At 39.6% G+C, this 23,396-nt stretch overlaps 1 protein-coding gene across 1 annotated transcript in view; it reads left to right on the forward strand.

Moving 5' to 3' along the window:
• LOC109992770 (polypeptide N-acetylgalactosaminyltransferase 18) overlaps positions 1 to 23,396 on the forward strand; it is a 192,192-nt gene that overhangs the window by 95,172 nt on the left and 73,624 nt on the right. Inside the window, exons 2-4 of the mRNA XM_020645517.3 lie at positions 10,957 to 11,164; positions 11,347 to 11,513; positions 19,799 to 19,985. Of these exons, the coding sequence (XP_020501173.1) occupies positions 10,957 to 11,164; positions 11,347 to 11,513; positions 19,799 to 19,985 (562 nt within the window). The remainder of the gene's footprint in view (positions 1 to 10,956; positions 11,165 to 11,346; positions 11,514 to 19,798; positions 19,986 to 23,396) is intronic.

Consider the following 23,396-nt stretch of genomic DNA (forward strand, 5'->3'; position numbering starts at 1 on the left):
TTATGTTATACAGGTAAAATGTTGAATGTTGAACTGTTTCCAGTTTCTATTTGAGATGAGAGAGACTTTTTTTTTTTATTTAACCAGGAAAAAGTTATTTTGAGACTAAAAATCTGTCCAAGACAGGCAGCAGCACAATTACAGGGTTTCAGACATAAAACGCATAAATACAGGAATCACAGACAGAACCATTCATCAGAATCTGTCAATAAGTCATCAGCAACAAAGCGATCAAAAAGGGCAATACGAGTTAGCTAAAACATCTACAGTCAGATATTTCTGCCTCCAGATCATTAAGACGACCTTTAAAAACATTCAAGGAAACCAGCTCCCGAAGATTTTAAGTATCTTGCAACCAATTCCAAGAAGAGGGAGCAGCATACTTGAACGCCCTTTTTCCTAATTCAGTACAGGCTTCAGTGATGGTTAGAAGGTGTAAATCCTGCGAGCGAAGATGGTAACTTCCATTACTTTTTTGAAGTATGTAGCTCTGTAGGTAAGATGGAAGCAGACTGAGAATACCCTTATAAATAAATATATGTCAGTGGTTTAGTCTACGTGCAGACAAGGCAGTCCAACCAACCTGAGCATACAAGGAGCAGTGGTGAGTAAGATTGAGTTCAGAAAGACATCAGGATAATGAGATGGATACAGATTTTTTTTATAGCCACTAAATATGCTCATTATTATCCATGCAAAAGCAATACAAGAACATGTCCACAGATACAACTTTCACAGCTCTATTGGTGTGATTGATTTTATTACACTTAAACAAGACTACAGTATGAAGTTTTCCGAGTTTCCGAGTCGGAAATTCCGACTTCAAGGCGCGTCCCTGATTATGTATCAGACTGGAAACTCTGAATTTTGGACTTCCGCGATCAAATGCAACGGGCTAATATCCCTCTGCATCTCCTTCATTCACTGAGACTGATGTGGCTTCATTTCAGTCTAACCTCTGTGACATACGGCGTCTCAGCAGGCTGGTTAATGTTACATACAGTCGATGGTTGTGTCTTGTGTCTCATTCAATTTCCATTCATGTAAGATGTAAACCCATCATATGTTTCACTTAGCGTCCAGAAAGTTCATACCACTTAAGTTAAGAATAAAAACAATAAGCGAGAGAAAGAAACAGATTCAATCAGAGTATAAGAAGGTAGAAATATGTTTCATAATTATTCATGCCAAAAGTAAATCAATGTTAATGCAGAAAAATTAAGGTTGGACTTGTCCAGGTGTGACCCATTAAACACATAATTCACTCCTGGGGGGGTGGAGAGAGGAAGACAGAGATCACTTGTGTAAATCAGTGTACTTCTTGTGATGAAAGATACAAGAGAAGACTCAAAGTACTCGGTATTTTTCGATTCTCTGATTTTTTGAAATTTTCAAAATCCAAAACAAAAAACGCCAACCAGAAATTACATTTTTAGACACTTCAAATCCATTATTACCCATTTACCTTTTCTAAAGAGATTATTTTCGTTTCTTAATATAGATGGAAATGAGAAAAGAACAGACACAGGTTGGACTTGTTCAGGTGTGATCCATTAAACACATAATTCATTCCTGGGGGGGAAGAGAGGAAGACAGAGATCACCATCTGCTCACTGCTTGATTAATCATGTGTGAATCAGTCTGCTGCCCCCCCCCCCCCCCCCCCCCCCCCCCATCTCTCTTGTGCTCTGTCACATCCACACACTATCCTGTCAGTAAGTGTGTGTCATTCAGTAATCAGAAGCACATTACTGTAGGCATGTGGGGCAGCACATATTTTACAAATAACTCTTTGGTGAGCATGCTGAAAAGGCACCTTTCTGTGACACATTGTTAGCTTTGATACGAAAAAGGAGCCATCAGGTGATTTGAAAGGGCTCCGAGTAAATACAAAAGGCAAATGAATTGCCCGCGTTGTCCCTTTTGCCTCTTTAAATGTTGGAACACAAAAGGCTTTCTGAGGGAGATAATGTTGCAGGGCTTGCAGAGCAAATGAGATTCTCTCCATGAAAAAACAAATTCTTTCAAATCCTCGGGTGTGTGTGTGGGTGTGTATTTGTGTTACAAGTGCAAAGCCTGCTGGGATAGGTTCCTGCAAAGCTACAGCCACACTTAACGTTTCAATGTGGGCCTGATGAGCGACTTGAAAGTAGATGGAGGAGGCGCGGAGGTCTAATTAAGTGTTTTTACATCCATGCCTCGTGCTTTTGCAAATTGGGCTCTTGTCCCATTTAAGGTCTTGATCAGTTTAAGCTGTTTATGCGCATCTTTAATCTCCCACACATGAATCAATGTAACTGAACAAACACAGGATTCCTGATTTTGGAGGACGATTTCATGTGGAGGATGAAAACAAACACTGGAGGGTTGATGTCAGTAAAGACAGAGTGTCAGTGCTTTCACTATGTCGTAATAAGAACTGATTTGCAAACAGGATATGAACTCCCAAATATCCAACATTTCTCTTTCAGCGTCAACATTCAGTTTCCATGAATTGCGGGTAGATTGCATGTCTTAGAAAGTAGCTGAACGAGGCAAGCGTCATTACAAAAAAGGTAAAAAGAATAAAAAAGAAGCTGGAAGCATCTGTCACTCTGACTCACCGACAGCAGAGCAGGAACTCACCCTCCCTAAACAAGATCCAGCAGTGAATCATCTTTACAACCTTTGAGGATTTCCCCCTCCACTTGGGCCTCTGGTTGCATGTTAATAATGTCATCTCTGTCCTCAAAGGACATATGCATCCCCTTTGATGACTTCTTTTAATGTACCTTTTAGACACAATCCAAAGGAGAATGTCGATAGCAGTAAGAACTTGGATGGAGATTGACGAGTCAAAGGCCTTCTCAAGCTTTGGTTCGCCTGGAGTGTTTTCATAGTTGAGACTTTAATGTTATTTTGATTTCTCTTTATCCCTTGGCTTGCATCTTAAGTCGTTACATCATCTGACACACAATCACCCCCTCCTACAGTCGACTGTCAATCAAACTCAGCAGACGGCAGATTTACCAAGCCCTTACACATGGTGCTGTTACCTAACAAGCATGTGTTTTCCAAGGGGTGGAACCCAACCCAACAAGCACATTTTCTTTCATGGCATGTAGATCAAAACAGAAAAAGCATTTCTGTCTTGATTTTCAAAACAGTGCATGTATAGCTGCCATGGTGGGTGCAGTTCCTGTCACAGTGTTCTTATAGCTTGGTAGCTCAGGCAGATGTGTTTGCACATAGAGTTGAACAGCAGGATGTCTTGGCTTGTGACTGTGGTGTGTTGGTTGCAGATTTACCAGGTGATGTAAACAATGTCTCTAGGCTTTTAAAACGGTCAAGATATGCACTGTATGATGATGAAAATATGATGAAGGTGATGATTGTTGCAGAAAGTCTGCCATAAAACTGCTTCTGTTTTAATCCTAAAAGCTGAGCCAGGCACAGGGGTTGCAAATTAGTCAAGGCTAGAAACCTGTATGCATGGCATCTACTTTGTATTTTACATATGAAGCAATGCTCATTGCTTGTGTCCCTGTTAAGTAAACAAATTTAATTTAAAAAATATACATCTTGCCAGATTCCCCCAATCTGCTTGGAAGACTGTCATGGCCACAATTTCAAATCATAAATATTAAACATGTTCAATATTTAAGATCCAAAATCCTGCTGTGTGGGAGGAACCCCCGCGGAGAGCCAGGCACTCATTCTATAGATTGTCATATCAAACATAATGAGAGCCACATAGGAAGCAAGATGACTGAAAACAAAAGCAGAGCTACGACAGCAAAGCAACTTTTACTCACCTCCAGGAAAAATTCTAGTGAAGACCTGCAGTGTTAAAAAAATGAAGCCAACGAGAAGGTTTAAAAAAAACTGCAGTTACACGAGTGTCCACTAGAGGCTGACAGCAAAAAGCCCCAGAAGTCATATGCACACCCATTCTTAATAAACATGTTTAAAGCCTGGTTCAAATGACAGACTTAGTTTTAATAGTTATGACTGTATCAGCACACACTGTACAGGAGTCATCTGTTTAGATTTTATTAATGATAAGAGTTTAGAAATGACAATTGGTGCATCTTTAGTATGTTATTCAAGGACCTTTTCTTCATTTAAATAACATTATTTTCTAAAAGCTCAACCCCCGAAAACCCCTATGTACAGATATATCAAACAGCCTATAACTAAAGAGTGGTTAATATGTATTTATATTTGTAGGATTATAATTTACTGTTAAGCACACGCCTCTTTGTCCTTGCCTGTAAAGAATTCATTTATCTGATATTTATAAAACCAAAACATTTGAATGGTATGTAGTACATTCATTTGGGTAAAACTTGAGAGTGAATGAAGATTAAGAAGGGATGTAATATAGGAGGCTTTACTGGAAAGGAGGAATAAGTGATCGTGAACTAGTTCATTTTTAATCACTTAGTGTGAACTTGAACAACACTGCCTGGTTTCAGTTCTATCTGAAGCAGACATCGTCCTGTCCCTGTGTTACAACGTGCATTAGAGCTGCTCTGCAGTGCACTGTCCGGCCTGCTGAGCTAACAGCATGTCTATTTTGCATAAAGTGTCTGGAGAACATGGTGAGACACTTTGTCACCCAGCAGAGCAGCCTGCTCCTAATCCATTAGGTTGCGGGGAGTCCAGGCCTGATGTGTGCTTGTTTGTGTGTGCATGTGTTTGTGTAAGTAGGGAACAGTCTTGGTGTCTGAGCCAATAATGGAGTGTGTCCCTGCGAGCTGATGTGACATTGCTCAGGGTAGTTTACAGAAACCATGGGATGAATAACGCCTGCCTTTTACTATCATGTTTTTTTCTTATCACTTTCACTGTTTGGCCTCTTTTACCTTCTCTGTCATACATCACTACACAAACTGTCTTCACTTTTCTTTTGTCACTTTACGAAATCCTTCTCCTAATTATTGTCTACCAAAGGTGAAATGACTAAATATCTTGTGTCTTTTTTTTCCTTACTTTGTCTTGGACTTTTGCATGTGGGAAGACTGATATACTGCTATCAATTTTCTTTTTACATTTATTTTCAGTCCATCAAAAGTCCATTTCTTTGTGTGAGTGTGTGTGTGTGTGTTTGTTCTGTGTGTAACCACAGCTGAGCAGACACTGACTGGCAGCCAAGTATCTGTCCAAACCAAGGGTAACACAGGACAAAGTTGAACTGTTTACATCACAATGCGGTGCTGGTTGATGGCAGACTGATAAATGAGCAGCACTCGTCCGTTCACCGCTGACCCTGTGTGGTTAAGGACTAAATGAGCTACAGCACTGTTATCATAACTTCATGATCAATAAATGAATGTGAGACAAAAAGGTAATTTTAATTTTTTACCATTTGCCCATATTACAAACGGAACATATTTACCAACTAATTTTGAACAACTATTTAGTTTGTGGGGAATTGTGTGTGGGGGGGTTTAGAGGTGTAGATCATTTGGTAAATTTGTTTAGCAATTTGTGCATGTGTCATACTTTAAACTGATATGAACATGAGGCTGATTCTATTGACCCTTTAACGGACCCCCCCCCCCCCCCACCATTCCCATTAGCACCCTTAGCAGGTCAAACAGTTAAATGAATCCAACAGTCGAGCACCCAAGAGGATGAACTCTATCCTTACATGGCACACCACATCAGCTCCTTATTGCCCGATATTTTGTTTTGTATCGGATGTTTTTTCAGTTAATATAATGTGAACTTTATTGATTTTTATCAATTTAACAAAGCAGCCCAAGCTTATATTATTGGGGGCGGCTGTGGCTCCGTGGTGGAGTCTGTCTTTTTTTTGTCAATTGGAGGGTCAGGGGTTCGATTTCCAGCTCCTGCAGCCACATAATCCCACTCCGCTTGGCCCCATGTTGCTTGCGCTTCTTCTTCTTCGACGGTATGTGATTGCTTCTAAATGCAGCATCTGCCATCACTGTGTGAATGTGTAGGTGTGACCTTCAGTGTAAAAAGCGCTTTGAGTAGTGAGAAGACTAGAAAAGTGCTGCAAGTGCTATACAAGCTCAAGTCCATTTTCTACAATTCTCTTAGCAGACGCTTTTCTCCAAAGCGACGTACATCAGAGAGTAAGTACATCACAAACAAGGATCTAGAAAAAAGGGAACAATGTGAGTAAGAACAAACGATCAGCTTTGAGTCTGATTGGACACACAGGTGCTGACAGGAAGTGACCAGAGGCAAAGCACAACATTGAGGGCAGTTCTTGAGAGAACTCAAGTAGCCAGGTCCTACTAATGAAGCTTTAGTTTAACAGACTACATTGAACCCTAGCAAAGCTTTATTGTCTTACAACTGCTTCCAGTATGTCAGTAATTTAAAGACTTTGAAGATTCAAGCTTTCAAAGAAGTTTCCTCAACCATGAGTGTCTCAAATTAGTGTTAAATCTCTACCACTGTGATTTTGTTTTTTAGTTCTACGTATATTTTCTGCAACTGCACACACATGTAGAGTACCAACCCTCTTTCATTATATTACAGTCTGTCCAAAATGACACTAAAAATTCAATTCTCACTTCTCAAATACTGTAGAAAGATATACACACACACACACACACACACACACACACACACACACACACACACACACCCAGCCAGAGTTTACCATTGTTCTGCTTGATTCCCCCTGACTTCTACAAAGGTACCCTATGCCCTGCAGCCATGAAGGCAAGAGTAGCCAGGTTCTACTAAATTAATGATGAAATATGTCGTACAGGGCAGGGCAGGACACAACATCCTCCCTCTGTTCTCCTGCTCTCAACTCAACCATTAAAAACACTTTGCAGGTGTAGTCGCCCTGCTGTGTGTCTGCCTCTTTCCCTTCAGAGAATAGGTTTATACTGAGAAACCTCTCCGAGTTCACTGTCATTCCTGCTGTTCTTCAGTACTAAAAAGCAGAGTGCATTAACTAAAAGCATCGAACAATGGCTTTTTCATCCAACATTTCTCCTTGTGTGAAATATCAACTATCAACAGGCTGCTCAAATGAGGCTACTTACAGCTTCTCAATACTTTTGCTTCCAAGAAAAGTAACGCAAAATCATCTGCAGTGCTTTCAGGGTGCTTATTATGAAGGTAGGAGGGAGGTGGCATTTCACAAAAAGAGCACCAAGCATGTTATTGCCAGAGGTTGAAGTACTGCTCTTCACACTAATAAATAACCAATTTACTCCAGGAAGGAAAGAAGGCAGGTTCTTAAGAAAGAGGGCAAATGAGAGAGAGTTGAGGCAGAATCGTTTTGATGACTCATGCTTTGAAGCCCCTATATGGATGGAAGCCATAAGCCATTTAGCAAACCTGCTAATTCCTAATCAGTATTTATCATTGCTTGTCTTAGTTATTTGGAAACTAAGGCCTAGTCCACACTGAAGTAACAAAAACTCAAAAATCAGGTTTGTCCTGTAACCTCTCCAATATTTTCTTGTTTTTACCACTTTGGAAGAAACGGGAACAGTTCATCAAACGCGCAGACTTGATCCAAAAATAAATCCAGTGAGAGTTGATTCTTAAAGTTGCTGATAGTTTTACTGCAAATCAAAGTAAACCAAAAAGTATGTGTAGTGTCTCCAATGACCTAAAACACATGTAATTCCTATAATTAAACACGACTGCTGAGCCTGCAGTCAATGACGGTATGCACCGTGACCCGTCTTCATCCCAGGCACGCTCTGCACTCCCCCTTATAGACGTACAAAATTCATTACAAATTAAATGCAAATACAATGAACTTAAATGCGGCTCCTACACACATAGGCGGATATTTTGTGGAGGTTTTCCTCCCCCGTTTTGATAGATAATCCCGTCCACACACTCTCAAAATGTAAAAACACTGTCATGGCTGTCATGAGCATGCCAAGTCAACAATGATGTATTAGAGGTGTCAAAACGTTCTTCTTGTTCTTCTGCGATGACCATTTCATTTTGAAAGTTGTCCCACCACCAGAAGTCAGACCACCAAAGTTGCTTGTGTGGTTTGTGTCGTCAGACTGTTGTATGAAGCAGCAGTGACCGCTGTAGTCCAATCAGGGATCTCTGCTCGTCAACATAGAGGGAGAGCACCTGAGTGTGTGTGTGTAAGCATGTTAAAAGTCCAGTTAGCAGCGTTAACATCAGCACTAGTCTGGTCACATTTGCTATTGCACTAATCTTACATAAACTAAAGTGTCAGTGTCGCACATATCAAACTTAAACTTGTGTTTGCAAAAGGCCAAATATCACAGCAAAAGCAACGTTTTCAAAAAATACCTGCCTACGTATGGACTAGGCCTAACATTCAATAAAATCAGGAAAAAAAAGGCAATGAGACATGTACCTAATGTCACAACCTGGCTCAACAGTATGTGACAAAAGAGGGAGACCACATAGTCGGCAACATTATTCAATATAGTTTAATTAAATTATTAATTGACATAGTGTTATGCTTGTGAGGAGGTCAGTGTGTATGCAGTGATGAGAGTGTGTGTGTGTGTGTGTGGATGAATGAGTATCACACTCCAACACAAAACACAAACAAACAAATGCTGACAGCAGTCTGCAGGTCAGAGAAGAGAATGAGAAGATTAAGTAGGTCTGCTTTGTAGACTCCCAATAAGCAGCCTGCTCAGGTGTACTGTATTAGAGTCCTCCCTGACTCCGCCCACATCTACCTGCAACAAGGAGAACACAGCCAGCAAAGGGAAACAAACAGGAAGAGGACAACATTTAAAACTACTTAAAACCTATTTTGAAGACATACTTGTAGGTTTCCTGATATTTTGTCTCTGTGTATTATTGACATTATTGAAATGTATTTTTTTTTCTGCAGTGATAACACAAGATAAGACTTTATTGATCCCCAGAGGGAACATTCCGGTGTTGCAGTAGCACAAAGACAATTAGCAAGTAGGTAGGACAAAAAAATCTAAATCAAAACAAAATACAAAAGAGAAATACAAATAAAATATGAGGTATATACAAGTAGAAGTAGGGTGCAGTGATAACTACATTTGACTTGGAACTTGTCATGATTTGGTTTTGTATTTGAGTTTCCCTGTTTTATCCAAGTGTTGCTTGTTTCCCTTGTGTGTTAATGTTCCCTAGTGTTGCTGGTTTTTCCCTTGTGTGTCTCATAGTTTTGTCTTCAGTGTTTTCTGTTTTATTTAGTCATTTTTAATCCTCGTATATCTCTGTGTTCCAGTGTGTTTTGTTAGATTCTTGAGTTCTGTGTGTCTTTAGTGTTTCATGATTTAGTTTGTCCTCAGTGTTTCTTGTATTCCTGCCTCTGTGTGTTTCCCAGTTTGATTGCCCTCATTGTCTTCACCTGTGTCTTGTTAGTCTCACCTGTGTCTGATTACCCAATGTCTATTTAGTCTCTGTGTTTCTGCCCCTCTGTGTCAGTTCATTGTATGTTGTGTTATGTGGTTTGTCGTATGTCAGGTTAGTTGTCAGTTTGCTCGTGTCTCTTGTGCTTCCTCGTGGCTCCTTGTTTTTTCGTGTTTTGGACTTTTGATCTTTATTTTAAATAAATCATTTTTTTTAGATCTGCATCTGGGTCCTCCTCTTAGTTTTTCTCAAACCTTGACAGGAACTTCTACTTTTTTTAAGTACTTCAGGAACACACATGTCATTTTGCATAGGAGAAGTCAGTGAGTTTCAGTTAAGTTCAGCTCTTTATTTTCTAAATGATATAATATGCGGCTTTAAGAGTAGATGTTCAGTAGATGTTGCACTTTTCTCTCTAAACAAAACAGCTGTTTCTACAACTGACTTCCATTCAGATATATTGTAAGTTCAGAGAGATCGGTTAATTTAGTTTTATTATTATTTAGTATTTAATACCAAACAAAGTCTTTTCTGCTTTTTGGAAAGTCTGTTGGTTCTTCTTGAATTGAACTCTAGTACCAATTTATGCCTCATCCCTGAGTGGGCAGTGCAGTGCCATTTCCTTCACACAAACTTATTATCTGTTCTTTCAGAGTTCAGAGCATCATGAGGGATCATAGATTTAACTTTAGGGCTGTTTCATTTTTCAGGTGAGACATTTATGGGCAGTTTTTTTAGTGACTCGGACAAACAGAGGACTACAGCACACTTCTTCACTGCACACTTCACTAAACACTGGTTCACTGCACACTTCTTCACTGCACACATATTCACTGCACACTTCTTCACTGCACACTTCTTCACTGCACACTTCATCACTGAACACTTCATCACTGCACACTTCTTCACTGCACACTTCTTTACTGCACACTTCTTCACTTCTTCACTGCACACTTCTTCACTGAACACTTCTCCACTGCACACTGGTTCTGCTTTGCCCAAAAGCCTTATATTAACAACTGGTGGCAGGAAGTCTGCATAGCATCATTCCAAATCCACATTTAAAATCAGGCCATGCCTGAAGGAGTGCAGCCGTTTGGTCTGTTTGCACACTATTACTCACATCAAATATTAATATCTCAACCTACAAGTATGCTTGCTTTGTGTTGTTTACAACTCGTCATTCTTCTCCACCATGCCTGGAAGTGACTTGGTGCTGAACTTGTAGCGCCCGAAAGAAAGTGTTCTGGTAGATAAAAAAAATGTAACCCAGGGCATGTTAATATTTTTGTGTGCACCTTTTCAGAAACAGATTGGTGTGTCTGACAGAGTGACTTACTTGAAAAGACAACTTTATTGTGAACTGTATTTGTGTCCCATCCTTTTTTTTCTTCCGTGCTGCTGAAACTACTCTTTCAGCCGTCAGCAAAGAGGTTTTGCTTGATAATTGCACAGCATACATATTCCTTGGTCACAGTCATATTTCCTGAGCAGCTGCAGGAAAAGAGCCGCAGGAAGTCCATTTGTCCAAGTGGACATCAGGTAGCTGTCGCAGCATCTGTGTCTTGATAGTGCTCGGAGACAATTTGAAAATAACAAAATGAAGCAACATCAATCTCTCTCTGTCTCTGCCCACAGACACCCCTCAGAAGGACGGGGAAGACACTGCTTCCTCGTCTGACTCAGCCTCAGACTCCGCCTCCTCACTGTTTGACCGCTGGGGTCGCGACCTTGGCCCGGAGAGCAGAAGGGTCGCCCTCAAGAAGTTTCGCTACTTCGGCTACAATGGCTACCTTAGCGACCGCATCTCCCTCACCCGGCCGATCCAGGATCTGCGACCGGACGGGTCAGTCTGTTGATCAATATGTGCACTGTTAATTAATCAATTCAAGATGGGTGATGGTTCTATATGCTCTCATGGATTTGACCTTTCTTTTAATGATGTTTTTTTTGCTCTTACAGTATATGCCTTGCAGTATATTTTGAAACATGGCCATGACTCTCTCTGTTTTATCTCCCCTCTCACAGGTGCAGAAACATTTCATATTCATCAGATCTTCCTCAGATCAGCGTCATCTTCATCTTTGTTAACGAGGCCTTGTCGGTGTTGCTCCGCTCTGTCCACACGGCCATCCAGAGAACTCCTTCACACCTGCTCAAAGAGATCATACTGGTCGATGATCACAGCAACAGCCGTAATAATTTTTCTTTCTTTTTTTAAAAAGCAATCCATCTTTCCTAAACTGGACCAAAATTGGTGTTACACTTTTACTTGCTCTTATTCACACCACCTGCCAACCAGGGAGTAATCCATTTAAGGTGGGTTCAAAAAGGTGAATCCCATTTGAATAACTCCCTCGGCAGCAATATATATTTTTTGAAAGCAATCACATCTTGGCAGTAGATTTTCTTTGGAAGTTTTATCGTATCGTCAATGTAGTTTGGCCGTGATTGATTTTCTGAATCATTTCTCACTCAAAATGATTTGTTCGCAGTGATTCACAGAGTATAAAACAGATTCCAGCCACTGCTGTTTGCCATATTTCAACGAGTTCCAGAGAAGGGAAGTGACCTTGAAGTTATAATAGAACTATAGTAGAAGTAAATTAATTGGTTTTAATGTTTCAGAAGTGTAGTTGAGGAAAGAATTTCACCACACAATGCTGAATGGTGGTCTAAGCCGAGTAAAGAATGTTTTTATAGGACTAATTAAGATGTTATACCTGTTTAATAACTGAATATTGGGTGCCTAGAACTTCTATTTTTGTTGCCATGTTATTGAAAGAGGTATTCAAATCATTGAATTTTTACTAGAATCTTAGCAAAGTTTAAAAATCTGGAACCATGACAACCCTAACATCCTGTTCTAACAGCACGCTACATAAGTGAGCGTCAGAATCAGCTTAAATTCATTGTTTCCTATTGGATTTTTACTAACTGCCCCCTAGAGACTCAGCACGACGCTGGGTGCAGTTTTTCCCCTGACGCCCCATTTCTATTTTCCTCTGTGACGAAGACGGACAAGGAAGGAGGAAAGAGGACAAGGAAGGAGGGGGCTCTACAATCAGAATCAGAATTAGAATCGGGGTTTATTGCCAAGTACATTTACACATACAAGGAATTTGACTTGGTGTATTGGTGATAAACAATTAACAACAAAATAAAGCAGAACTAGCAACAACTTAAATAATACAGTCTAAGAAGATATTACAATATAGAAAATATAATTTAAAAATGTAAAATGTAAAATATTAAATATTAAAATAATAAACACAAAATGTACAAAAGGTGCAGTGTAGGACTATGAGAAAAAAATCTTAATGTGTGTACAAGGCACTCGCACTCACTTTTCTCACTCAACAGAGTTTGCCCTGAGTATGCAAGATTAGATTTGCACATATTACCTAAAATAATAATCACACAGTTATTGGATGTTTTATTCAAAGATCTGTTGAAAAAAATCGTTTAAAAAATTAAATTTTCCACACACAAAAAAAAACGCAGCTACTTAGTCAGTCACACCTGTTCCAATGAAACAACTAAAAATTGTAATTCTTAACAGTTATGTATCAATTACATCAGCTTTTCTTAGTTACAAGTATATTTAAAATGTTTTGTCAACAAGAAGGATGTATAAAAATGTACACTGACTCAAGCAGGTGAGCTAGAGGTTTATATATATACAGCTTGTTTATATTTACCCACTTACTTTACATTCTGCTGTTGATGCTGCACAGAGATCAGGACATGTGCACGCATTAGCTGCATCAGCGGTGTATGAAAACAGATTCAAACTTATTACAACAGTCGCAGTAAAAGCCTGACTGTGACTCGTGGTAGAGCCCCGGTGTTAATAAATGCTTCACTTTCTGTGGGAAATATTTCACTGCTGCCAAACCTATAATTACCACTATGATGAATCTGTCGTCTACGGCGTCTGCAGATTTCATGGGTCTCTCACTGCTTCTCCGTTCTTCAATAATACAGTATATCAAAGTTTAGTTATGGTAGCTGCACAGGGTTGAATGCTGATTAATGGAGAACCCATTGGGATAAATAGATTTAAAATGTTCCTCAAATTATTTAATCCTCATTCATTTACAACTATTCAACTTAGCAGCTCCTGGGGAAATATGATTTAATGCTTTCGCTTTTCAGTGAATAACAATGGCATGAAGGCAATTCATAATGAAGTTTGACTGATGGGGGATAAGTGAAAGTGTGATCATTTCTGGAGCGTATTGATTGTACATGCTGTAATTATGCCAAATGAGGGTCAAGAGAGGCCAGTGGAGTGTAGAAGTACAGTCACACTCATTCTGCCACAGGAACAGTAGAGCTGCAGACATTGTTCATAAAGACTCAAAGTGCTGATCAAAGATCACTGAGACGAGCAAATCTAAATTACAGAGACAATGAATTATGTTTTATTACTTTGTCTCTCTGATCTCCACATTGTGACTTAACTTTGAGTCTTTACAATTCAACAATTTAGAAAAGAAAATTAATTCAATGGCATTTCATCTACAAAGCTCTTTTGATTGAAGTTGATTTTTGGTGCGTAACCAGTTGGAATTAAATGATCTAAAAAAAAAGCCCACGAGTGGGGCCAGCATATTTTTATCTTTAACAGCAGTAGACTGCACAGACATCAGTTTACCATTTCAATGTGGACTGATTGATGTTATAATTCAGAGTTCTCCCTTAGAATGAAACTGTACTCAGGCGGGGGATTTGGCATGTATCACAACGTTCATTCATGTTATTCCTTGTTTTGGGGCGTGATTAACTGGCGTTTCACCCCTTAATAACTGTCAAGTCAATCTGGAGTTTGGTCTGTTAGAAAATAAATGAATTAATAGGTCAAATAAATAAATTACATTCAATTATTTCAATTATTTCAAAGAAGTAAAAGATAAGAAATAACATAAAAATGTAAACATTTGAATCAAAACCAAAAGGAAGATTCAATTAAAAGCATAAACACTTAGATTAATTTAATAAATAAGTTGTGTTATTAAAATGTACTGTTTGCTAAAGTTGGTAAATAAACAGGTAGATAGGAGTAAAGATTCAGTTAATAAATAAGTTAAAAAATCAGACTAATGATCAGACCAAACCGGAAGGAATCAATCCTCACAGCACAGAGTGCACGGAAGTCTTTAAAACAGACGCACACAGGCAGCATGAGAGGAGAGGCAGACCAACAGGTAACTCACTGAAACAAAAAGAAAAGACAATCCAGAAAACTGAACTGTGCATAATGGATCATCTACAACAAAACCAAAGAGGCAGCCAGTTTTTCACCTAAACCGCTAAATAGCTAAGCTGAAAGCTAAATCTGAAAACCTAAAGTAAACCTCAAAATAAAAGGAACTGCCAAGGATTTTTTTGAGTGGAGTCCAGTCCTTTGGGTAGAGGATCATTCCTCTCTAGTTGGGAAGCACAGGGAAACTTGACAACAACACAAAACTAAACAAGAGGGTTCACTCAACAAAGGAAACGTGGCATGGCTGTTTGGAAGATGAGAGTGATGGAGTTCCTCACCTGCTCTACAGTGACCCCATCTTTCTGCTTTAAAGTCTTTATATGTGATTTTTCACACTAAAATATAATATAAATCAAGTATATCCTCTGAAAATGAATAAATGTCCTCTAAAAATAAATAAATGTGAGTCATGACTGTCTACAATGGGTGTAACACCCGAGTCCCGAATCCTATCTTCAGTTTGTGTCCCCTCGTGTATAAAAGTTGTTTAATTGAGGGACTAGAGAAAAGAAGAATAACATACTGTACTCACTGCTTAACTGTGTTTCTAGATCACGCTCATTTCAGGTAAATTTATATGCAGTGTGAAGATACGAGCATCATAAAGATCGCTAGCATTAGAATGCTAACACAACAATGACCCGCAAGTTGTTTTGGTTTCATGTTGGTGCTCAAGGGCGACATCTGCTGGATCAAAAAATCACATATAAAGCCAGTAATAGGGGACAGACCTCTTAGCAGCCTGTCATCAGCTGGAACAGGAAATTAATCAGAAAATCAGCTCCTGTCACTTGCACACATATTTGCACATAGAAAGAGAGCACAACGCAACCAACTTAGAACAAAAATTCCAACCACAATCATAACTCCGCAGCTGCAGGAACATAATGAAACGAGTCTGAGAAGCTGCAGTTTTCAAATCAGATGGAGCATCTCAATTTATGCAATTATGGGAGAGATGTACAGTCAGAGGTCTAAACGTCCAATATGATATAATGATTGTGCTGAAAGGCAAAGGTCAACTTCACTCAGACATCATAATGTCTTGGAAATAACACTTTACTGGCTAATATTCCTGAATAACTTTATTTTCAATTTGGCTCGCAATAAACATGCATTGGGACCCAACAGACTGAGAGTATTTTTGTGGTCAATGGTTAAGGTCACTTTGACCATTCATTTTTCCCTTTCTTGTGAACCTTGTACTTAAGCAACCAGTTTAAAAACACAGTTTTTACATCTGGACTTTTCTTATAGTTTGTCCATCTAAGAGAGTGATCTAATCCCCCAATAAGTGGACGACCTCTCCTGACTTTGGTCCTCTGGAAACTGCTGTTGTTCTGTCACAAAGAAAAGCTCTATTAATCATCACATTTAGCAGAGGATCACAAACTTCTGGTGTTTTGTCTCATGAACATTTTTGGGTGTGACTTCTCCTGTTTCAAGCCTGATTACACTGTTGTTATGGAGATTTTAATGTATTTTCGATTTACAAATATATCCTGTGACATGGCCACAGTTACATTCTGTGGTATAAACGTATGGATGTAATCTGCAACTTGAATGGCTGGTGGAGATGTACTTTTACAAGGCAGTTATTCTAGTTTGCTACATCTTTTGTCTTAACTATTGCAAATATAATCTGTCTCCAATTTTATCATTTATCAAACAGTTTAGTTTCCCTTAATGAGAAGCATATCAAGCCTCATAGTGCAGCGACTGTGAAAAAGCCAGAAAGCAATATAACTTGGGGTAACAACATTTTAATTTCAATTTCTTTGAATTTCTATTTGTTTTGTTTTGCTTTGTTTTGTTTTGTTTTGTTTTGTTTTGTTTCCTTTCCTTTCCTTTCCTTTCCTTTCCTTCCATTTCCTTTCCTTCCATTCCCTTCCCTTTCCTTCCTTTCCCTTTCCTTTCCTTCCATTCCCTTCCCTTTCCTTCCTTTCCTTTATTTTCCTTTCCTTTCCTTTCCTTCCATTTCCTTTCCTTTCCTTTCCTTTCCTTTCCTTCCTTTCCTTTCCTTCCATTCCCTTCCCTTTCCTTCCTTTAGTTTCTTTTCCTTTCCTTTCCTTCCATTTCCTTTCCTTCCCTTTCCTTCCTTTCCTTTCCTTTCCTTTCCTTTCCTTTCCTTCCATTTCCTTTCCTTCCATTCCTTTCCTTTCCTTTCCTTTCCTTTGACTTACATTTAGTTTAAAAATATTAAGATGTAGCCCTTTTACTTAGGCAAGTAAATAAGCTAACTGTGATATAAAGCTTGGTTTCTATTTTCAATCACTTGATTGTCATTGGTTAAAATAATTCATAACACTGGAAAGTGAGCCAATGTGCTGTCCGAATGAGGTTGTACTCGGGTGTATTTAAATTCATTTTTAGATCTTCAATTAAGAACGTATGAATTAGCGTTCCACTGACATCCTGCTCTGTCAGCGTGAGCCCGTAAACCCTCTTGTGATGATTTAAAAACTGCTTCTGTTGTTCAAACAATCAGCAACATGTGAATGATGTTTAACGGTGTCGACCAGATGTCTGAAAAGTAATTGAGTAAATGTAGGTGAAACTGGTTTAATGACTTGATTTTTATGTTTAGAAAACTATCTTACATGAAGGTACTACACAATGAGGTGCTCTCTTATAGTCCTAGCTCCAGTTTTAAATGAGCCCACCGTTCTTTCAGGTCAGCAGCAAACAGCAGCTCATTAAAGGAAAACAGAGAGACTAGAGAATCCAGGCTGATGGTAATAATGAATAGAGGAAGGAAAGATGCATCTGTGCAGCCTGCAGGCAGGATTACAACACAGAGAAATCACCACGAGGAAATGAAGGTGTGTGTGTGTGTGTGTGTGTGTGTGTGTGTGTGTGTGTGTGTGTGTGTGTGTGTGTGTGTGTGTGTGTGTGTGTGTGTGTGTGTGTGTGTGTGTGTGTGTGTGTGTGTGTGTGTGTGTGTGTGTTCAGGTCTGTCAACCTGAATATGTCCATTGTATGAAAATATGAAATAATTTATGAAACAAACAAACAAAAGTGACACTTGGTGAAGCCAAGACAAAACACGGCCAATTACTGACTGAATGTTCAAAGAATGTTTGTGTGTATATGTGAGGTACTGATTGTGCTGATTCTGCACAGAAGAGGACATATATCCATATATTTTAGTTCACTCCTTATTCCCGGGATCAGATCTTCAGTCGTGAGATCTTAATTTAAGAATCTTTTCATCTAAAATGCTAAAACACATTTTTTTTCCCTGATAACGAGTTCATTTCAGTCGTTCGGTTTCAAGGCATTCTCTTATTACCAATAGAAACACAGATTTGTGAACATTAAATAAATAAATTGAGATCTTGTGAAACTAGACATGTACCGTTTATCACAGACAACCAGAGTGAAGAAGAAAGGATGTATGTCCGCTCAGGGCTTCTGTAATTCTGTAACAGCAAACTGGATTTCTTTTTAATGTGAGCTCCTAAGGACTCTTACTGCTCAGCTCATTACGCTGTGTCTGTAATAAAAATGGAGGGAATCTTTTTTTTTTCTTTAAACTACTTGAAAAAGAAAACTACAATTTACATTATGTCTGAAAATATTAGCATGTTATATCAATGTGTAGTGTGTAAAAGCATTTGTTGTCAGAGAATAACTCATAACAGACGTACAGCCTCACAAAGCTATCAGCATGTTTTATATATAGCCTATGTTTATATACAGTACATTTTTTTATAATCTTTTTCATATTGCTTGTGATGTCTTAATGTCTTACCTTAATTTGTTCTCATTGAGATATCATTGGATATAACCCTCCTGCCTAATCTAGCTCGCATATCTTCAATAATTTAATATTTAAAGTCTATGTTTAATACAATTCCAAGGTTTTGATCCAGGGTTGTAACCTTTCAGCGTACCATTATTTCATTGTATTACCATTCATGGTAATTGGTGATTGTGCGTACCTCATTTACTGTATAAAGCAGGGCCCATGGTTCTGCTGCCTTAATATCCTTATGTCTTCTGTTCCAAGGATCTTTACCTCAGCTAATGCAAAGAAAAAGAATGGATGAGTACATTATGTATTTCTGCCTTTTAATAAGGCAGTTTTTCTTACCACTGTAACTTTTGCTGCTTTGCGAAAGTGCTCATGATGGATAGACCGGGTCTTTGTAACATAACAATGAGTAAGGTCTTTTATCTGCTTTTTGTAAAGTGTCTCCAGATAACACTTATGAGTTGACGCTATACAAATAAAAATTGATTGATTGATTGATTGATTGATGAGTACAGCACAGGCAAAACTATCCTGACTTCTGCTTCTAAGTATGGGTCATGCTCCAAAAATGATTGATCCTGGATTTCCTATCTCTGGTTTTGGGTTTAAATTTGTAGTAGACGGTAGCTGTAAAAAAGAAAAGAAAAAAAAGATCTATTCAGGGATATCGTTAGTTCTTCCTGCAACTTTTAGGTTTGGTTGCTACATTAGGTTCCACCTCAATTAAAAGGTCACATGTTGTTGTTTTTTTTATATGTGTCCCTAGTCTGTCTACAAACCCCCCATCCTCTGCGTCTTTTGCCTGCTCCACTTTTCAGAAAATGTGTGCTCAAACAGGCTGGTTGGAGATTTTCCCTTCATGACATCACAAAGGCCAGTAACCCCTCCCCCAGGTGGGTGACACTCCCACAGCTAGGTGTTTGTTCTGCCCTCTGAGTCTGCCTTCTCACTGTAAACAATAAGGCATACAGTAGCAACCCGAAAAAAACGGCCTGTTCTGATCAGGGCTTAAAAATATAGGGTCAGAGTGGATTTTTTCCAAGAAACTTCACAGACATGTTTTGGTGACCTCTGAGACTTACTTAAACTGGTTGAAAAGGAGGATTATATTTGACCTTTAAGACAATCTTTTGTAAGTTTTTGGGGAACAATTTTCTCATCTATATTGTACAAGAAAGGGAGAACTCAAACAAGGTATTGATTGTCCATGTGAAAAGAAAGATAAAAAAATGCCAACTGAAAAAATTAGGGAATCCTTACATTGTAAAAGAAAGAAATACCCCTTTAAAATCAGTGACCCGATGGTAACTCGCACACAGAGTGCTTTTTGTCTGTTCTGTGGGGTGGAGGGAGTTTCTGAGGAGTTGCGTCAATAAGATCAATCCTGCTACTGGCCTCAGTGACTTTGATTTCCAAGCATTTATGTGTGTTTTTGTTCTTTTCTGTCTTTCCAGAGGAGCTGAAAGAGCACCTGCAGAGCTATGTGGATGAGACCAACGCTCAGCATGGCCCAGAGTTCATCAAGGTGGTGCGCCATGACAAACAGGAGGGCCTGATCAGGTCCAGAGTCAGCGGGTGGAGGGCTGCCTCAGCTCCTGTCGTCGCTCTCTTCGATGCACATGTGGAGTTCAACACCGGATGGTGAGCAGCTCGCTCGTGTTCCACCATAGCAGCGTCTGCATTAAAACAAGTTTCTGCCATATTGAGCAGTGACACCGTTACTGCCATCTGGTTTACATGGTCCCAGATGGCAGTGGGTGAAGACCAGGACTCTTTAAGGTCACCTCATTAACATGCGCATATTCGTCTGTTGACAGCCGAGGGTCTAGCTTTTTCTGCTCTGTGATGTTAAAGAGAAAGTCCGCTAATATTCCTTTTTGTGAACTCATGAAAAGGCCAGAGCAGTAATGGATGGATCTTACCGACAAGTATTTTCTGTGAAGTGTTATACAAATGATCCAATCAGAAAGGCCAGATTTGGGTGACATGTATACTTCAGATTTCATCAGCCCAATCATCTGGGCAGGAAAGTTGAAGAAGCAAGACCCACACATTGTCAGTTGAAGAGTTTCCTTGGGATTTTCTCAGAAAATATTTAACATAGATATTAGGGCGCGGTGTTTCTCACAACCTCCCGGTACGATACGTGTCACTCACCACAACTCACAATCAATCAGTTAATCATTATTTGTATACCACCTATTCATAACAAGTGTTACCTTGAGATGCTTTACAAAACACCACATGGGATATGATGCAAGAAGGATTTATTCTTTGTGTTCCTCGCATTCCTGTTGTCCACACTTCCTTGCCCCTGAGGAGCAGGCCGTGAAGGAATGAGGACAGCGGTGGTAGTGGGTACAACACTGTCCGATGGTGGTGGCTGCTGGGCGTCTGGTGGTGGTGGTGGGTACAACACTATCCGATGGTGGTGGCTGCTGAGCGTCTGGTGGTGGTAGTGGGTACAACACAGTCTGATCGTAGCTGCTGGGCGTCTGGTGGTGGTAGTGGGGACAACACAGTCCAATGGTGGTGGCTGCTGGGCATCTGGTGGTGGTGGTGGGGACAACACAGTCCATGGTGGTGGCTGCTGGGTGTCTGGTGGTGGTAGTGGGTACAACGCAGTCCATGGTGGTGGCTGCTGGGCGTCTGGTGGTGGTAGTGGGGACAACGCAGTCCATGGTGGTGGCTGCTGGGCGTCTGGTGGTGGTAGTGGGTACAAAGCAGTCCATGGTGGTGGCTGCTGGGCGTCTGGTTGTGGTAGTGGGGACAACGCAGTCCATGGTGGTGGCTGCTGGGCGTCTGGTGGTGGTGGTGGTGGGGACAACGCAGTCCATGGTGGTGGCTGCTGGGCGTCTGGTGGTGGTGGTGGGGACAACGCAGTCCATGGTGGTGGCTGCTGGGCGTCTGGTGGTGGTAGTGGGTACAACACAGTCCAATTGTGGTGGCTGGGCGTCTGGTGGTGGTAGTGGGTACAACACAGTCCATGGTGGTGGCTGCTGGGCGTCTGGTGGTGGTAGTGGGGTCAACACAGTCCAATGGTGGTGGCTACTGGGCGTCTGGTGGTGGTAGTGGGGACAACACAGTCCGATGAAGGTGGCTGAGCCATACGTATCGCCATACTTAGACCATGATACAATACGTATTTTGATACATGTTGATATTGGATAATAACCATGTCCTACAAAGAATTCACAACAACAACTGTTCTTTATTCTAGACAAAAACATTAAAGACATATTTTTGAGGACCCTACAAATTAAAACACTCAGAGATCCTTACAGTAAATTGAAATATTCCGTTTCAAACTCAGAGCTATAAATTAATGCAAATCTTTACTTTTGTGGAGTTAAAAGGTTTCTCTGTCGTCTCTCTTGCTTTTTTGGTATAAAGTGTAATTATTGTTTTTAATTGAGTCCACTTGTATTGGCAAGAATGTCTTTTTGCGTTACATCTGCATTCTACAGTACTTAGGCACTGCGGACACTGTATAGAACGGACGAACAGAATTACACAGCATGACTCACACTCATAAGATAAGATAAGACTTTATCTATCCCCAGACGGGACATTCGGCTGCAGCATCACAAAGATAAGTAGCGAGTAGGTAGTTCATAAATAAAAATTGAAACAGAATAACTGAGATAAATACAAAAAAAATAAGAGGTATATACAACTGGAATTTAAAGGAGTGAATGGAACTATTAAGGACAATCAAGACATTCTGTCCAGTCATTATTTGTATGTGCAACAGAATGCCGTGACAAGAGATAATTAAAAGTGGCTTGGTATGATTAATAGCAGCAAGTTATGCAAACAGCAGTGTAGGTGAGCCACATATAGTTTGATATGAGGTTATGGGTATAATATAGTATAAGTTGCATTTAAAAGGAAGTGAGATGCATGAGATAGTCAGTTAAAACAAAATAAAGAGCAGTATGGTATGATCTCTGTGGCAAACACCCGTTTCTGAAGTGTAAGCGTTTTGTTCATCAGGATAACCTTCACAGATGAACGCCATTTTTATGATGTTTGAAGCGTTAATGCAGCCGACAGAAGTAAAAAGCTAACGTTACGCTACAAGCTAACTACACCACGGTCGGATGATTGTGACGTCACTAGCGTTATTCTTCAGACGATCTCCGATAAACTAATCCACGTAGTTTAATGAATTGTTCACTAACATGATATCCACCTTAACCTAAAGATTAAACCTACAGGAGACATCTCAGACTAGTGAGAGAGTTCCTGACAGCTACTTACTTAGGAAATCAATCATTTGAAACAAAATAAAATATTTGGAAATTATTTATTGATTAAAAAAAAAGATATACTGCAGAAAAGATATACTGCAGTTAATCTACAGAATGTGTCAATAGCAACTGTAACTCTGTAGTCTTCGTAAAAAGAGCAAAGCCAGCTGTCTATTCTCACATTATCTGAACATTTCCACTGATGCCGATGTGAGATAATGCATGACTCAGCGCTGCTCCCGAGTTTTTCTGCCTCATCCATGTCGGAGTCGGTTGACATTTTCTTTTCTGTTCACCAGTCTTAAAACTGAAGTTTTGGTGCTTTTAAACCTCTTTACACCGTTGTTTTCCTCTCCTTTCTCCTTTATTTCGCACCACTGCTACATCAAATTAACCGCATTTTTTTCTGCTGGTATCTTTTGATTTATCCTCCAGATTCTGTGTTCAGAGCTGCGTCCATATTGCAACCGTCTGTGCTTCCTAGTAACAGTTTTTTTTTTCTCTTAACAACGACGGCTTGAGAACGTTGCCATGACTAATCGGTTAATCAGAAGGACATTTTGATGAGTTCTGATATACGTCTCTTTGGATAAAAGCGTCTGCTAAGTGAATTGTAGAAGTTTTAACAGCCATGTAATAAAAAACTGGATTGAGCAGTAAATGCTTGGATAAACATGGAGAGAGTAAATTTAAAGAAGGAATGAGAGGCTGGATTTTAGCATTATTCAGCAGAAACTTTCTTTGAAAGGTTGCTAAATATAACAGAAAATTGGTTATCATGTTAATGTGGCGGCATTAC

The sequence above is a fragment of the Labrus bergylta genome, chromosome 7, assembly GCF_963930695.1.
Source record: "Labrus bergylta chromosome 7, fLabBer1.1, whole genome shotgun sequence".
Lineage (NCBI taxonomy): Eukaryota > Metazoa > Chordata > Actinopteri > Labriformes > Labridae > Labrus > Labrus bergylta.